The sequence below is a fragment of the Podarcis vaucheri genome (assembly GCF_965113315.1).
Source record: "Podarcis vaucheri genome assembly, chromosome: 18".
Lineage (NCBI taxonomy): Eukaryota > Metazoa > Chordata > Lepidosauria > Squamata > Lacertidae > Podarcis > Podarcis vaucheri.
The window spans coordinates 3,577,880-3,595,761 of record NC_138756.1 but is presented as its reverse complement, the minus strand read 5'-3'; the positions used below and the strand labels follow the sequence as shown (position 1 = coordinate 3,595,761).

At 47.8% G+C, this 17,882-nt stretch overlaps 1 protein-coding gene across 3 annotated transcripts in view; it reads right to left on the bottom strand.

The window, feature by feature from the left end:
* Positions 1–12,575: 12,575 nt before the first annotated feature.
* The window catches only part of USHBP1 (USH1 protein network component harmonin binding protein 1), a 29,366-nt gene continuing 24,059 nt past the window's right edge, over positions 12,576–17,882 (bottom strand). The window contains exons 12-15 of one of the 3 annotated variants that reach the window (XM_082206344.1): positions 17,671–17,880; positions 16,713–16,834; positions 14,426–14,560; positions 12,576–13,314 (exon numbers count right to left, since the gene is read on the bottom strand). In XM_082206344.1, the coding sequence (XP_082062470.1) occupies positions 13,146–13,314; positions 14,426–14,560; positions 16,713–16,834; positions 17,671–17,880 (636 nt within the window). In that variant the 3' untranslated portion in view covers positions 12,576–13,145. Of the gene's footprint in view, positions 13,315–14,425; positions 14,561–16,712; positions 16,914–17,670; positions 17,881–17,882 lie in introns of those variants that run through there. The other 2 variants (XM_082206345.1, XR_014215168.1) reach the window with 2 other exon arrangements.

The following is a 17,882-nucleotide window of genomic DNA, read 5'->3' as shown; positions in this document are numbered from 1 at the left end:
GCCAACCTTTCCTCCGCCCTTTTCATGCCTCTCCTGGTTCTGGGAGACTAGCGGGGAAGGGAGTTGGTTGCAGCAGAGAGAGAGATAAAACTTTGTTCGCATTAGCCAATGGCCATAGCAACAGTAAAACATTACAGCATACGCAGAAAAGGAAATTTGATATAAGAGCACAATTTAAAGTCCTGAGTCAGCTGTCAGTTAGTGGCCCTTATTCTGATGGCCCCGCTAGCAACCTTTCCTGTTATCTGCTCATTTTGATCTGATAGAAGAAAGGCCATTGTGGCAGTGGTTGAGCGCCCTGGGATGGTTAGTACGAGTGGGGTGATGATCTCGTTCCTCAGGTCTTTGTAGAGAGCGCAAGACAGGAGGACGTGTGCCGCTGTTTCGGTGCTACCGTCTCCACAGGGGCAAAGACGTTTCTCAGACGGGATCTTTTGGAATCGACCCTCAACTACCGCAGATGGCAAAACATCCAGTCTTGCAAGTGTAAAAGCACGTCTGTATTTTGGGAGAATAAGTTTGTGCAGATATGGGGCCAGAGAATCAAAATGGAGAGGTAGAAACTGAACATACCAAGGGCAGAATTTCCTTATAGCGGCCTGGTTGTTCTGATGCTCGATATCTTTTAGACGTTGACCAATTAGACTGTTTGCTTTAGTGGGGCCCATAGCGAGTAGGTGTTGTGGGGACAGGCCACAAGAGTGAAGTTTTTGATAGATGGTTTTAAGCCAGGCACTTTTATGGGAGTCTTGAAGTACTAGGAATAGTAAACCGGGGGGATTTGAGTTTAGGCGGAGGCAGAAGTTAAGAGTTCTTTGCCAAGTCCGTACTTCTACTGAAGGGAGACTTGCCTCCAGTCTCAATGATGCATTTGGGACGCATGGCGGTACAGAAAAAATCCTGGTTGCAGCAGCATGGGGAGACATCTACGACTTTTTACCAGCCAGACTTCCTCTCTGCCTCCTGGCCTCCCTCCTCTCCTGCTCCAGCTCCTGCCTCCGATTCTGGACTGCTCTCTGCCACAGACTCTCCCCGCTCACTAAACCCCGTTGCCTCCTCAGCTTCCACCACCTCCTCTTCCCAGTCTTCTCCCTCTGCCTACTCATTGTCGCCCCACTACCAATCCCTGGGCTCTGAGCCTTCTCCCCTTGGGGATTCCCTGGCTGATTCCTCCCACCATTCCACTCACCCATCAGTTCCCTCTCCCAGCCTCGGTCTTCCGACCTGCAGTACGGGGATAATGGGTCTGCGGTGCCTTGTTGTTGAAGAGCTGCAGCGCTGCACATAACTGCTTGGAACACTTTAAGTGCTTTTAAGTTACAGGTGCAAGTCGCTGAAACCGGTTTAATCTGCAAGGGTATAATCCAGTCAGCTGTTCCCAATACATGCCCTGCAGTTGAGTTTCTCCTGAGTCAAGAGGGAGAACCGGTGCCCTTTGCTGCTTTCGGGCAATGGCAAAGTTAAGCCTCGCTTTGCACCTTCCCTCAGAAATGAAATCTAACGCACGCCTGCTCTTGCCACAAGCCCTGCTTGCTGTAGACCATCAGGGGGGGTGGGGGGGTGGTTCACCACACAATCATGTCCCACGCATGCACGCACACACACACATGCACACACACACACACACACACCCTGCCCACATTTCCATCTGAAAGCCACGCCATCCTCGAATCAGCTGCCCTTTGACACTTGGACCCTGGCTGGCGACAATGAAAAGCTTCAAAGAATGTTTGCAGGAAGGAAAATTAATAGCTTTATGTCCCGTCCCCCCTTCTCTCCTCGAAGATGGATTTCTCTAGCAGCCCTAGGCAAACAGAGGGAGTGTCAAGAAAACATGAACGGCAGCCAGATCTCATCCTAACATGCAGGGGTGATGGTCTGTGGGCAATTTCCCCCTGTATGCACTGTTCATCCCTGTATAATTCCATTCCCCAACTCTTTCCTCCTCATGCATTCCTTTCCCAAAAGCCGCCTAACCATTCTACCTTCCCAGGCAATGCAAAAGTTTACAACTGCCCTGGGAATTCGGAAAAGGCCAACAATTTTTCGGTTTTCTTTGTTTGGTTTTGATTAATAAATAAATGAGGGTTTCCAAATGCAAGGAAAAAGGAGGAGAGGGTATTTCATGGCCCACAGAAACGTCCCGGAGAGACACAGAGTTTTGCCAATGCCATCGTGCAACGTCTTGCAAAATTCATAGGCAAAACAACGCAAAGATGAAGCATTTATGAGGCCCGACAGCTAAGAATTTCTCACCAAGCCTTTCCTAACATCAGCAGCCCGGAGAAAGAGTGTTGCATTTTACATTTCCTTAAGGAAGCGGTTGATTTTATTTTATAATCGATACTTTTATTATTGCTGATCATTATTGATTTTTTGTTGTCGTTTAAAATAATCACCTGCCCTTCTCCCAGAGTTCTCTTTAAAAAACGTGGCATTTTATATTAAAGCAGAATCTTAGAAACAGTTTTGCAATTGCAAAACTTAGAAGCTGCACCTTGAGGGTGGAAAGGCAGGGTAAGGGGAGCTGCGTCATCAACATCTAATCATAATCATAATCATACCCCGCCCATCTAACTGGGTTTCCCCAGCCACTCTGGACAGCTTCCAACATATATAAATAAAACACTAAACTTTAAACCTGCTCCCTTCCAGGGCCTTCTCCAACTGGCCCAGGGGGTGTGGCCCAGGCCCTTATTTGGAGCAAACTTTTGGGGAAGCTGGGAAGTGTTCTGCAATTGCTTCCCTGTTCCAATGTGTTTTAAAATGTCCTCAAGCAGTCGGTGGCAATTTAAATTTGTATTTCTTTTTTTCCTTTTTTCCTTTGTTGGGGGTGGGTGGGTGTAATGGATATTTGGTTGGGGATTAATTTTAGTATAATTGTTATGTTTTTGTTTTCTTTTGTTTTATTGGTTCTGTATAGTTTGTGTTTTGTTTTTAAGGGGCGGGATCAGGGCTGCCTGGGAGTGGGGCCCCAGCCAACACGATGGCTGGGACAAGCTCCACAGGGGGGAAGCACTGGGACATCCGATCTCGGTGATCATGGGCAGGAGGCGGAGTTACGCTAAGACCAGACCATGTCATTACCGAGGAGGCAGGTTTAGTCGTTGTTTGAAGACTATCCCTGCCTCCGGGTCTGGCCTTGACCAGATGGATACTGGAATCAACAGGGGAAACCCACATAACCTGAAGGTGTTGCTGTGTAATGCCAGGTCAATGATGAATAAAACCACTGCCATCCACGACCTGATTGTGGATGGAGGATTTGACCTGGCTTGTGTGACAGAGACCTGGTTGAATGAGGCAGATGGGCCTGTCCTTGCTGCCGCTTGCCCACCAGGTTTCTCTTACGCACAGCAACCCAGGTCATGTGGGCGGGGAGGGGGGGTTGCAGTGATTTTTAGGAAGTCATTAGTTTGCACCAGGCGTCCTACTGGGAAGACCCAGTTCTCTGAGTGCATGTTCTGGAAGTTGGGCAATAGGGGCAGTACAGGATTCCTTTTGGTGTACCGACCTCCCCGCTGCACGAAGGATTCCCTGTCCAAGCTGCTTCAGGTCGTGGCGGATGTTCTCCTGGAGACACCTAGCTTGGTTGTCCTAGGGGATTTTAACATCCACGCTGACACGACCTTACAAGGGGCCACTCGGGACTTCGTGGAAAGCATGGCCTCCATGGGGCTGTCCCTGAATAAGTTGGGCCCAACTCATAGTCATGGACATGCCTTAGACCTGGTATTCACCTCTAGTGACGTGGGTGATCTGACACTAAGTAAAAGTGAAACCAAAGAAGTGCCATGGTCAGATCACTTCCTGGTGCAACTGGACTTCTCCGCGACCCTTCCCCTCTGCAGGGAGGTGGGACCAATTCGGATGGTCCGCCCCCGCCACTTAATGGATCCAAATGGTTTCCAGAGAGTGGTAGGGGATGCTTTATCCCATGTTGATGGCCTTTCAGCTGATTCCCTGGTGGCCCGCTGGAATGCGGAGTTAACCAGGGCTATCGACTGTCTGGCTCCGAAGCGCCCTCTCCGATTGCATGGAGCCCGGACAGCCCCGTGGTTTTCTTCGGAGCTGAGGGCGATGAAACAATCGCTGAGACGGCTAGAGCGTCGGTGGCAGAAAACTCACTCCGAATCTGACCGGACACAGGTTAGAGCTCAACGTCGAGCCTACCAAGTGGCGATAGCGACGGCGAAGAAGACTTTCTTCACCGCCTCTATTGCATCTGCAGAAAATAGTAGCAGGAGACTCTTTCAGGTGGTCCGCAATTTAACGGAACCACCTTTACCACCGGGGCCTTGTAAAGACCCCAAGATCTCCTGCAACGATTTTGCAAAGTTTTTTGCAGATAAAATCACTCATATTCGGAAGGAGCTAGACACCACCGTGGGAGCAGGGCCGGGGCGGGAGAGTGCTAGAGCCCTGTCTGGTCAAGTTGCATGGAATCAATTTCAATCCGTTACCCCCGAGGATGTGGACAGGCTGCTTGGACGCGTGAAACCAACCACCTGTCTCCTTGATCCTTGCCCATCCTGGCTAATAAAAGCAAGCCGGGAAGGGCTGGGCGATGGGCTCTGCGGGGTGGTGAATGCTTCCCTCTGTGAGGGAACATTCCCAGATCCGCTGAAAGAGGCGGTCATTAAACCGCTTCTTAAAAAACCATCTTTAGACCCGGCCAGTATGGCCAACTATCGCCCAGTCTCAAATCTTCCATTCTTGGGCAAGGTGATTGAGCGTGTGGTTGCTGAACAACTCCAGGCACGCCTGGAGGATGCGGACCATTTGGATCCCTTCCAATCAGGGTTCAGGCCTCATCATGGGACTGAAACTGCCTTGGTCGCACTGGTTGATGATCTCCGGCGAGCTAGGGACAAAGGTGAGAGTTGTTTCCTAGTTCTGCTGGATCTCTCAGCGGCCTTTGATACAATCGACCATAACATCCTTCTGGACCGTCTAGAGGGGTTGGGAGCTGGGGGCACTGTTATACAGTGGTTTCGCTCCTTCCTCCTGGGCCGTGTTCAGAAAGTGGTGGTGGGGGATGAGTGTTCAGACCCTTGGGCCCTCACTTGTGGGGTGCCTCAGGGTTCCGTCCTCTCCCCCATGCTTTTTAACATCTATATGAAGCCGCTGGGAGAGATCATCAGGGGGTTTGGACTGGGTGTCCATCAATATGCAGATGATACCCAGCTCTACCTTTCTTTCAAATCAGAACCAGTGAAGGCGGTGAAGGTCCTGTGTGAGTGCCTGGAGGCGGTTGGAGGATGGATGGCAGCTAATGGATTGAAGTTGAATCCGGACAAGACAGAAGTACTGTTTTTGGGGGACAGGAGGCGGGCTGGTGTGGAGGACTCCCTGGTCCTGAATAGGGTAACTGTGCCCCTGAAGGACCAGGTGCGTAGCCTGGGAGTCATTTTGGACTCACAGCTGTCCATGGAGGCGCAGGTCAATTCTGTATCCAGGGCAGCTGTCTACCAACTCCACCTGGTACGCAGGCTGAGACCCTACCTGCCCGCGGACTGTCTGGCCAGAGTGGTGCATGCTCTAGTTATCTCCCGCTTGGACTACTGCAATGCGCTCTACGTGGGGCTACCTTTGAAGGTGACTCGGAAACTACAGCTAATCCAGAATGCGGCAGCTAGACTGGTGACTGGGGGCGGCCGCCGAGACCACATAACACCGGTCTTGAAAGACCTACATTGGCTCCCAGTACGTTTCCGAGCACAATTCAAAGTGCTGGTGTTGACCTTTAAAGCCCTAAACGGCTTCGGCCCAGTATACCTGAAGGAGCGTCTCCACCCCCATCATTCTGCCCGGACACTGAGGTCCAGCGCCGAGGGCCTTCTGGCGGTTCCCTCATTACGAGAAGCGAAGCTACAGGGAACCAGGCAGAGGGCCTTTTCGGTGGTGGCGCCCGCCCTGTGGAATGCCCTCCCATTGGATGTCAAGGTGATGGACAACTACCTGACATTCAGAAGACATCTTAAGGCGGCCCTATTCAGGGAAGCTTTTAATGTATGATATTTTAGTGTTTTTTGGTTTCTGTGGAAGCCGCCCAGAGTGGCTGGGGAAACCCAGCCAGATGGGCGGGGTACAAATAATAAATTATTATTATATTATTATTATAAAAAACATCCCTATACAAGGCTGTCTTCAGATGTCTTTTAAAGGTTGCCTAGTTACTCATATCCTTGGCTCAGGGATCGCATAACTCCAGACAAGGCATCCCCAAACTCAGCCCTCCAGATATTTTGGGACTACAATTCCCATCATCCCTGACTGCTGGTACTGTTAGCAAGGGATGACGGGAGTTGTAGTCCCAAAATATCTGGAGGGCCGGGTTTGGGGATGCCTGCTCCAGCCCCTCCAACTTTTCTCTGATGAAAATAGGGACATCCTAGGGGAAAGCAGGACGTTCCGGGATCAAATTCAAGGACGCTGGTGATGCTGTGGCCTAAACCACAGAGCCTAGGACTTGCCGATCAGAAGGTCAGCGGTTCGAATCCCCGTGACGGCGTGAGCTCCCATTGCTCGGTCCTCAGGGGCTCCTGACAACCTAGCAGTTCGAAAGCACGTCAAAGTGCAAGTAGATAAATAGGTACCGCTCCAGCGGGAAGGTGAATGGCGTTTCCATGCGCTGCTCTGGTTCTCCAGAAGTGGCTTAGTCATGCTGGCCACATGACCCGGAAGCTGTACGCCGGCTCCCTCGGCCAATAAAGCGAGATGAGCGCCGCAACCCCAGAGTCGGCCACGACTGGACCTAATGGTCAGGGGTCCCTTTACCTTTACCTTTAGCTCCTATCTCCTCTCAGTCTCCTCCTTTCCAGGCTAAACATACCCAGCTTCCTCCAACTGTTCCTCATCAGGCTTGGCTTCTAGACCTCCAAAATCTTCACATGTGAATCGGGAATGTTTTGAGAATGTGAAATATCCCTTTCGGCTGAAAGGCCGTCCCTATCGTGAGATCTTAAACACGCTTTCCCAAGACCTTCATCCTGCTCCAACTCCCCCCTCCCGCAACCCCCCCCTACCCCTTCACTCTCGGCCTGACCTCCAAATTTGGGGTTGGTGGGGGGTAGAGCTTGACCTCTGCTATCAGATTCCCTATATTTGGGTGTGTGCGTGGAATTTTAATTAGCATAAGATAAATCAGCCCGGAAAGGGGGGAATCGAGTCTAGCAGCGTGGGAGGAGGGGACAGAAAGGCAGACGGGGGGTTTTTTGGGGGGGGTCAGTATGGCCACGACCCCTGGATTTGGTCCCCAGCCAGGAGTCTGGTTTCAAAAACTTCTCCTTTGTGGGGGTCACTGACTCCGTTGTCTAGCGAATATTTATCAAACCCCTGGCTCTCACCTTTGATCTTGCTGACAGCGGTGAACATTTTTTTTTCCAAAAAAGAGGGTTGTTTGGGGTGGGGGGAGAAGGGGGCTGTCCGAGAATTCAGATGATAAGGGTCAGGAGCTATGAAGGGAGGCTAAGGGTCAGCTCCTAGCAAGCAAGAAGAAAAAAAATCAAGCCAAGGGTTTGATTGATTTATATATTGTTTTTTATTATCTTCTCTGGACTTCAGGGTTTTATTTGCATTGGGTCTCATCCAGCAAAGCTTGACTTGCAGTAGAAAAATGGACCTAAGGCAGTCGTTTGTCATGGATGCTTTTGTTGAGATTCCTGCGTGGCAGGGGGTTGGAATAGATGGCCCCTGGGGGTCCCTGGCAACTACACAATTTCCATGATTCTAGAATTCTAGTGCCTACTCTAAGTAGGACTTAGGCCTGTGTGTGTGTGTGTGTGTTTTTAAGCCTGTTTTTTCTCAGTATGGTTGCCAGAGAAATAAATTCACAGTGGCAGAAGGGGAGAGCACCAACAATTCAGTTGTACTGTTAGAACTGTTTTGTGTGATGTTAAAAAAAAAATCATAGAATCATAGTGTTGGAAGGGACCCAAAGGTCATCTAGCCCAACCCGCTGAAATGCAGGAATTTTTCGCCCAACATGAGTCTCGAACCCAGAACCCTGAGATTAAAAATCTCACGCTCTACCAGCTGTTATTTCTGTATTCGCCTGCTTTTGCCAACTTTTGTGTGGTTTTATTTCTGCGTCTTCGCTTGCCGACTCTTGATTGCAAATCGCTACGGGATTCACACGTTCAGTAAACCCGAATCTCTATGTCCTCATCAGCAACCTCAATCTTTGTTCTTGGTTAATGACTGAACTGGCGATTGCGTAGAAGGTTGTCCACACTCTGAGTCCACCTATTGAAACTGGAGGACGGGATTCATTCAAGGCCCATTCATTAAAATGCTTAAAAACCCGTTGACTTCAGTAGGTCTACATGGAGTATGACTCTTGTGCAAAGGCGCCCCCTGGTGGATGTCAGCAGTCTGGCCTCTTCCTCATCCTCTCTTTATTATTATTTACAGTGGTATCTCGGGTTAAGTACTTAATTCATTCCAGAGGTCCATACTTAACCTGAAACTGTTCTTAACCTGAAGCACCACTTTAGCTAATGGGGCCTCCTGTTGCCGCTGCGCCACCGCTGCACGATTTCTGTTCTCATCCTGAAGCAAAGTTCTTAACCTGAAGCACTATTTCTGGGTTAGCAGAGTCTGTAACCTGAAGCGTATGTAAACTGAAGCGTATGTAACCTGAGGTACCATTGTATTGGGTTGTTGTTTTTATTTTGATTATATATTTTGTGGATTTACATTTTATTTAAATTCAATAAATAATAATACAATGGTACCTCAGGTTACATACGATTCAGGTTACATACGATTCAGGTTACAGTTATGCCTCTCCTGTGAAGCTTATACAGTGGTACCTCTACTTGCGAACGGGATCCGTTCCAGAGGCCCATTCACAACATGAAAAGCCCGCAACATGAAGCGCCGTATCTGCATAGGTGCGCGGCGTGATTTAGCATTTGTGCGCATGCACGAAGCGTGATTTAGCGCTTCTGCGCATGCGCGAGCAGCAAAACCCAGAAGTACAGTGGTACCTCAGGTTAAGAACTTAATTCGTTCCGGAGGTCCGTTCTTAACCTGAAACTGTTCTTAACCTGAGGTACCACTTTAGCTAATGGGGCCTCCCGCTGCCGCCGTGCGATTTCTGTTCTCATCCTGAAGCAAAGTTCTTAATCCGAGGTATTATTTCGGGGTTAGCGGAGTCTGTAACCTGAAGCGTCTGCCACCCGAGGTACCACTGTAACCCTTTCCTGAACTTGCGGGTCGCCACGGGACGCAACCTGAAAAAACGTAACATGAGGTATGACCGTTTGGGAATTTTTGTGTATGTATTTGGGGAACTTTGGGGCAGTTTCTGCACATGCCGTAGAAGGGAAGGAAAACTCTAGACCCTAAACCTCCGCTGCCTTGTGGGGTATTTTCAGGAGAAGGAAAGCCTAAACCTACACAAATCAGGAGCAGAGTGCCTTTTATTTATTTATTTATTTATTTTCATTTTTATTTTTTTATAAAATGTTTATTGAAATTTTACACAAAAGAAAAATAGTGTGATAAAAAATACAAAAAACAGACATTCAAAAAAGTAGAAAAAGAAGAGAAAAAAGGGGAAAAATATCTTTAAAAAGAAATAATCCATTTTTCAATAACTTTAGGTTCATTTGCTTATTTCCTTGACCTCCTCACACCTCCCCTTTTTGTATTCCCGTTTACAAAGTCCTTTCAGCAAATCCTTACCCTCTTTCATTTATCTTTACTCTATATTCTTAACCTATTATAACTTTAAATTCTCATCCAAATAACTATCTATATTTACATATTCTTATAAGCCTTAATACCAAAACCACTTATTTTCAGTCCAACATCACTTTAACATTCATTAATTTTACAGTGTTTATTTATTTATTTTTAAAATAATTTTTATTAATTTAAATTACAAAGATTTAATTTAATTTGCAAAGAATTTACAATCTCATACTACACAAAAAGAAAATTAAAGAAAAAATTAAGAAAAAAGAAAAGAAGAAAATACAAAAAAGAAGAAAAAGCAAATTTACGTAAACAAAAATTAATCTTCATAATTAATACTTAATTAAACACTTAAGTAAAAAAAAAAGACTTCCAACAAAACGAGTCTTCCAATCATTCTCACTGTACTGTTTATACTGTTGTTTTTGCCGCACAGTTTTATATTCTTCAATATTGTTCCCCGTCTACTCCGCAAACGGTATTTGTTGTGTTTACAAGTATCACTCAAGTGAGTCTCACTAATATGGTGTGATTGGTACAATGTGATCTTATATAATCCTTAAATATTCTCCGTTGTCCAAATATTTTCTGGTTCAATACTAGGAGCGGAGTCCCTAAGGCAGTTGGATTGCGCTTTATACGCCTCCTTCCGCCAACTGCAGCCAAGCTGGCGCCAAACATTTTGCTCTGCTTTCCTGTGGGCCACATCAGCCAAGAGGGGGGTCTCAATGTCTGGGTAGCCCAGGACCCCCAGTCACACTGCCCAGGATTGTGCCCAATGGATGCCACTTCGGTGCTGCGAACGCAGCAGTCTGGCTTCACCCTTGAAGACAGACAGATGCCAACAAGAAAACTTTGTCAGCTTATACCAGCCATCCCCAAACTCAGCCCTCCAGCTGTTTTGGCACTACAACTCCCATCATCCCTAGCTAACAGGACCAGTAGTCAGGGATGATGGGGATTGTAGTCCCCAAACAGCCGGAGGGCCAGGTTTGGGGATGCCTGGCTTATACAGTGGTGCCTCGGTTCTCAAATGCCTTGGTTCCCAAACGCCAAAAACTCTGAAGTAAGTGTTCCGGTTCTCGAACGTTTTTCAGAAGTCAAACATCCGATGTGGCTGTCGGCGATTGTTTCCGTGGAGCCTGCGCCAATCAGAAGCTGTGGCTTCGTTTTCGAACATTTCGGAAGTCAAATGGACTTCCGGAACAGATTAAGTTTGGCACTTTTGTTTTTGCTGTTGATTTAGCGTTTTAGTTTTTGAGGCTTTTTTGGTTCCTTTGTGTTTGCGACTGTGTGCAACCCAGTTCAGCTACTGATTGATTGTGTGACTGCGGAAATGGATAAAAGCCCCCCCATCCAAACCATGACTATCGTCAGTGCAGGTAAGGAAAAATCAGAATTTTCATCTGTATCATCTACAATACTGCTTTATTTATTTTATAGTACAGCGGTGCCCCGCAAGACAAATGCCTCGCAAGACGGAAAACTCGCTAGACGAAAGAGTTTTCCTTTTTAGAGGTGCTTCGCAAAACGAATTTCCTATGGGCTTGCTTCGCAAGACGAAAATGTCTTGCGAGTTCCTGCGGGGTTTTTTTCCTCCCCCCCCCTTTTCTAAGCCGCTAAGCCGCTTATCAGCTGACCCGATCAGCAGATAAGCCACTAAAAGCCGCTAATAGCGCTAATCCGCTAATCCTTCAATGGGTTTGCTTCGCAAGACGAAAAAACCGCTAGACGAAGAGAATCACAGAACGGATTATTTTCATCTTGCGAGGCACCACTGTACAGTACATTGATGATTGCTTTCATTTTACGGGTCAGTGGTCTCGTTAGATAGTAAAATTCATGTTGAATTGCTGTTTTAGGCGTTTTTTTTAAAAGCCTGGAATGGATTAATCTGTTTTGCATCACTTTCTTGGGAAAACACGGTATGGTTTTGGAACGGACTTCTGGAATGGATTAAGTTTCAGAACCAAGGTACCACTGTATGCCAGGCTTCCATTTATGTCAGGAAACAAGGGGAACATTGGTAGTAAAGTCATACCCTCCAACATTTATCCAATTAAAACAGGGACATCTTACATCATCATCATCATCATCATACTATTTATACCCTGCCCATTAGGGTTGCCCAACCACTCTGGGTGGCTTCCAACAGAAATTTAAACAGAACAGAACATTAAACTTTAAAAACTTCCCTATCCACGGCTGCCTTCAGATGTCTTCTATTTTTATTTAATAATTTTTATTGGAATTTTATTTACAACATAACATAACCCCCCCAATACACAATCCACCCTCATTAAACGGAAACATAACATACAGTGAACATAACATACAACAATACAAAGAACGAAATAAAAGACTTCCTTCATCCAGTATCTGGCCTCCTTATTTACTTCTTATAAACTGTTTCCTTTATGAATAATAATTAAGATTTTTCTAATTATAACTTAAATAGCCACAAAATCTCCTGCAGACATTAATCGAAACAAGTCCATATGTATGTATTTTAGGGCACTGTTTTGTGAAGTATTCTCTGCATTTCCCGCATGCTTTTTGAAACTCTTGTCTAGTGTGATCTCTAATTGCCTCTGTTAATCTAGCCAGTTCAATATACTCTTAACCCTTGCCCTTCCTTTTTTGTTGGCACAGTTTCTTTTTTCCAGTTTTTAGCAATTAGGATCTTTGCCACTCCTGTGGCATAGAGAAATATTTTCTGATCTTCTCTTGCTATACCTGTGTCCATTCAGATGTCTTTAACAACAACAACAACAACAACAACAACAACAACAACAACAACAACAACAACAATAATAAATTTATTTCTACCCCGCTCAGGGCGGCTAACAACAAATTTAAAACACTTAATTTATAAAAACAGCATAAAATACAGTATAAAAACATGAATAACAATAAAATTAAAAAATCAATCCGATAATCCCCAGGGCTAGCTGGCTGAGTTGGTCCTACTTGGGCCAGCGAGGAGCCCAGGGGAGAATTAGCTGTGGGGTCTCAGAGCAGGGAATCTTCATAAAAAGGGGAGCGGGAGGAAAGGAAGGGGAATAAAAAATCAGGCTGAATTCAAATTAAAGGCCAGGCGGAATAGCTCTGTCTTACAGGCACGATGGAAGGAAGTTGAATCCTGCAGGGCCCTGGTCTCCTGGGACAGATAATTCCACCAGGTCGGAGCCATCACTGAGAAGGCCCTGCTGGAGGACAGTCTGCCTTCCTTAGGGCCCGGGACCTCTAAACTACAATTATTCATGGACCTTAAGGTCCTCTGCGGGGCAGACCAGGAGAGGCGGATGTTTAGCGACTTATCTCCTTGGCTCGGGGGACGCATAACTCTGGACCCTCCCACATTTCTCCAATGGAAATAGGGACGTGTTTAGCTGCCCTTTCCCCCTCCTCATGCCCTTCCTTCCTGAGCAAGGCTTCTGCTAAGTGGAGGCTGGGCTGTCCGCTCTGCCCTCCAAACCGCGGAGGGTTCGCACCAGCGACTGCAACTGCCCAGCTTGGCGTTGACCCATCAGACTGATCTGCGTCTCCAGTTGGTGCAACTGGGATTCCTGCTTCTTGCGGCCGTTCTGGTAGGCGAGGACGAGGGCGCTGGAGGGGAAGGGGGAAAGGAGAAAACGGTGGAGCCAGACGGGATGGCATTTAATAATAATAATAATAATAATAATAATAATAATAATAATAATAATAATTTATTTGTACCCCGCCCAGCCAGATGGGCGTCCCCAGCCACTCTGGGCGGCTTCCAACAAAGATTAAAAATACCGTATTTTTCGCTCTATAAGACTCACTTTTCCCCTCCTAAAAAGTAAGGGGAAATGTGTGTGCGTCTTATGGGGTGAATGCAGGCTGCACAGCTATCCTAGAAGCCAGAACAGCAAGAGGGATCGATACTTTCTCTGCGCAGCGATCCCTCTTGCTGTTCTGGCTTCTGGGATTCAGAATATTTTCCCCCTTGTTTTCCTCCTCCAAAAACTAGGTGCGTCTTGTGGACTGGTGCGTCTTATAGAGTGAAAAATACGGTACATTAAAATGTCACACATTAAAAGCTTCCTTAAACAGGGCTGCCTTCAGATGTCTTCTAAATGTCAGGTAGTTGTTCTTCTCTTTGACATCTGGTGGGAGGGCGTTCCACAGGGCGGGAGCCACCACCAAGAAGGCCCTCTGCCTGGTTCCCTGTAACTTGGCTTCTCGCAGCGAGGGAACCGTCAGAAGGCCCTCGGCGCTCAGTGTTTAGCTCAGCATGGTCCGCACTGCGGTTTCAGGGAGGGAGTCTTTCTCCCCGTCCCCACCTGGGACCTTCTGCAAGCAAAGCACGTGTCCCGCAGCTAAGCTGCAACCTTGACCAGGAAAAAAAGCAAGCCAGTCTCTAGTCTAGTCTAGAGGAAGCTGCCTTCTCCTGCGTCAGACACTCTGAGTCTCTATAGCTCAGTTTTGCCAACACTGGCCGGCAGTGGCTGCCCTGGGTTTCGGGCAGGGCAACATCCCCACCAATGATTGACCTTCTGCATTCAAAGCAGGTCTTTCCCTTTCAGACAAAGCAAGATTCCAGTCCTCAGTGATTCTGAATAGAGGGCTGGTTACCTTTTGGGGGGATTTCAGAGCAGCCGCTGGCTAGTTCGGACCAGATAAGGGGGTGCCAGGGGTCTCTTGGGGCTCAGAGGCCTTTTTGGGGAGAGGGGACCCCCCAATCCAAACTTACCTGTGTGCTTTGAAAAAGTCCCTCGTGAGCTCCATCTGCTGCGCCTCTTGAGCTCTGCTGTCCTGGCTTTTCTCTTCCAGCTCAGCCAGGAGAGAGCTGATCCGGTCTCTGAGCTCCTCGATCCTGCCATTTACTCTAGAGGAGAACATAGAGGGAATTTTGTACCTGCTGCTCTCTGCAACCGGAGCAGGCCGGCGGGAGATTGATGCCCGTAATAGCAGGAGAATCTGGGGTTGTAAACCCACCATGCCTGGCTCAGAGTAGACCCATAGGTTTCAGTGGGTTGGCAGTCAGTGGGAGGGGGAGTTATTGGTTTGCTTCGTTCTTGCTTTCATTATGTATTTGGTGTTTTTCTCTTTCTTGTTGTTATGCTGCAAACTGTCCTGAGATTTTCAGATGAAGGGCAGTACGCAAATTTAATTAATAATAATACTATTATTATCGATGCTTTGGCTGAGATCCCTGCATTAATAATAATAATAATAATAATAATAATAATAATAATAATAATAATAATTTTAATTTATACCCCGCCCTCCCCAGCCAAGGCCGGGCTCAGAGTGGCTTACAAGCAATAATAAAAACAAGTTGAATGATTACAACTTAAAAACAAAATTAAAATACAACGTTAAAATGTTAAAATGTAGCCTCATCGCAGGAGAAGAAGGAAAGGAAAAAAGAAAGGGAGGGAATCAAATTGGCTCCAAGCCAAAGGCCAGGCGGAACAACTTTGTCTTACAGGCCCTGCGGAAAGAAATCAGATCCCGCAGGGCCCTGGTCTCATGAGGCAGAGCGTTCCACCAGGCCGGGGCCAGTGCTGAAAAGGCCCTGGCTCTGGTTGAGGCTAATCTAACTTCCTTAGGGCCCGGGACCACTAGGGTGTTACTGTTTGTGGACCTTGAGGCTCTCCGTGGGGCATACCGGGAGAGGCGGTCCCGTAGGTACGAGGGTCCTAGGCCGTGAAGGGCTTTAAAGGTCAAAAGCAGCACCTTAAATCTGACCCTGTACTCCACCGGGAGCCAGTGCAGCTGGAAAAGCACTGGGTGAATATGCTCCCATGGCAGGGACCCCGTGAGGAGCCTCGCTGCAGCACTTTGCACCCGCTGGAGTTTCTGGGTCAGCTTCAAGGGCAGCCCTGCGTAGAGCCAATTACAGTAGTCAAGCCAGGAGGTGACCGTCGGATGGATCACTGTGGCCAGGTCGGGGCGGGAAAGGTAAGGGATCTGCAATGCAGCAGATTAGACCCTTGGGGTCCCTTCCAACTCGATGGTTCAATGGTTCTAATAATAACTGGGATAGCTCAGTTAGCAGAGTGTGAGACTCTTAATTTCAGGGTTGTGGGTTCGAGTTTCACATTGGGAAAATGATTCTTGCATTGCAGGGGGTTGGACTAGATGACCCTCATGGTCCCTTCCAATTTTACAATTCTATTGATGATGATGATGATGATGATGATGATGATGGACAGTGAGGCTGGGCAATTTGGGCAGAGGGTCTCCTGCCCCCCCCCAAATTTCCACCAACACAGCTGCGGTGACCTCACAGAGGACTAGGCACCTTTTTGTTTCCAAATACATTTATTATTATATAATAATGCATGCATTATTAATCACAATCCTCTTTGAACACAGTTTCCTCTTGAGCTCTCATTTTACTGGTTAGACTCGCCGATTTCCCAGCCTGTAAGATTCGGCCACCAGTAAGGTAAAGGCACCCGTGACCATTAGGTCCAGTCGTGGCCGACTCTGGGGTTGCGGCGCTCATCTCACTTTACTGGCCAAGGGAGCCGGCGTACAGCTTCCGGGTCATGTGGCCAGCATGACTAAGCCGCTTCTGGCGAACCAGAGCAGCGCACGGAAACGCCGTTTACCTTCCCGCCGGAGCGGTACCTATTTATCTACTTGCACTTTGATGTGCTTTTGAACTGCTAGGTTGGCAGCAACAGGGACCGAGCAACGGGAGCTCACCCCATTGTGGGGATTCAAACCGCCAACCTTCTGATCAGCAAGTCCTAGGCTCTGTGGTTTAACCCACAGCGCCACCCACATCCCCTTCGGCCACCAGTAGTTGCATATAAAAATAATTTTTTTATTATTTTTTGGTACATCTGACTCAATGATTCCTAAAAGGAACGCTTCTGGTCTTTTTGGCAGGGGGGAACGTCCTTTTAAGCATTCCTTTTCCGCAAAAAGCCTTTAGCTGCTTTGCACGCCCACCACACAGGAATAAGCGCTTTGTGGACCCTCAAAACCGGGGAACTGCAAGCGGTGAGCTGAATTGCACTCACTGCCTCAGAGTGTTAAGAAGCTTCAACGCCTCTGTCTTGCTTTCCTCGCTGGATTGCTCTACGCCACCATCCTCAGACGACCGGAAAGCGTTCCTCTTGGAAGTGCAGATGGGGGCAAAATCCTGCACCGCCACAGAGGAAACAGGAATGAAAAGGAGCGCCCACTTTCGTCTTCCATTCTTCGAGGATGAAACTGATGGACTATGCAGAATTAGTTAAAATAACAGGAAGGATTCGAAACCTGCGGGACCAGAGATTCTCAGAAGACTGGAGTAAATTTACAGACTATTTGAAATGCAATTGTGATGAACCGATTGCGCTAGTAGGTTTGCAATAAGTTTCGTAAGGTGAATTACTTGAAATATTGCAAGAAAGATAATGAGGAGAATTATTAGTTAAGGACAATTAAAGGTAATATGAAATTCAGAAATGCATAATACAGTGGTACCCGCCAGACATAAGTCAAAGTCTCTGAGTTTAGACTTTGGGATTCCCGGACATTTCCCCATCAGCCCCCCCTTCCCCTTTTCTGCAATATGGCAATGGAGGTGATGCTATTACAATTCCAAAGGGAATGTCAAGCAGGGAGGGAGGGGGACTCTTCTTCCTCCGTCAAAGGAAGCCACATCCTGCCCTCCTCCAGGAGGATGGGGGGGGGCAACGGTGTGTTGCCCGCCCGCCCCCTGACTCCCAAGCCTCCCCCCAGCAGTCAAAACGAAGGGAGGAGAGGGGAAGGCCGCCGGCAAAGAAGCATAGCTCCCCCCTTACCTCGATGGCTTGGGGAAGGCTTGGGAATTGCGGGGGGGGGGGGACATTGTCGCTCTTCCAACTTGCCGCAATGAGAACTCTTGCTGTGACCGTAGCATATAAAAAGATCTCTCTTACCTTTTGGGGAATCCTTATTTTTGCCCAAAAGGGAAAAAATAAGCACAATCTACCGATCAGTTGTGAGACTTACCTCCGAGGAGTCCTCTCCACTGCTACTGCTGCTGCTGCTTCCTGTTGACGCCGTTTGCTGCCCACGAAGCTCATCGCGCTCCCCTTGCAGGACCCGGGCCATCAGCAGGCAGGCGGCTTCCTGAGCCCGAAAAGTGTACATCTGCAGCGCCAGCCTCCGCTTCTCCTTCTCCGTCAGGTGCAAGCGAGTGTTGAGGTCGCCCAAGGCCTCCT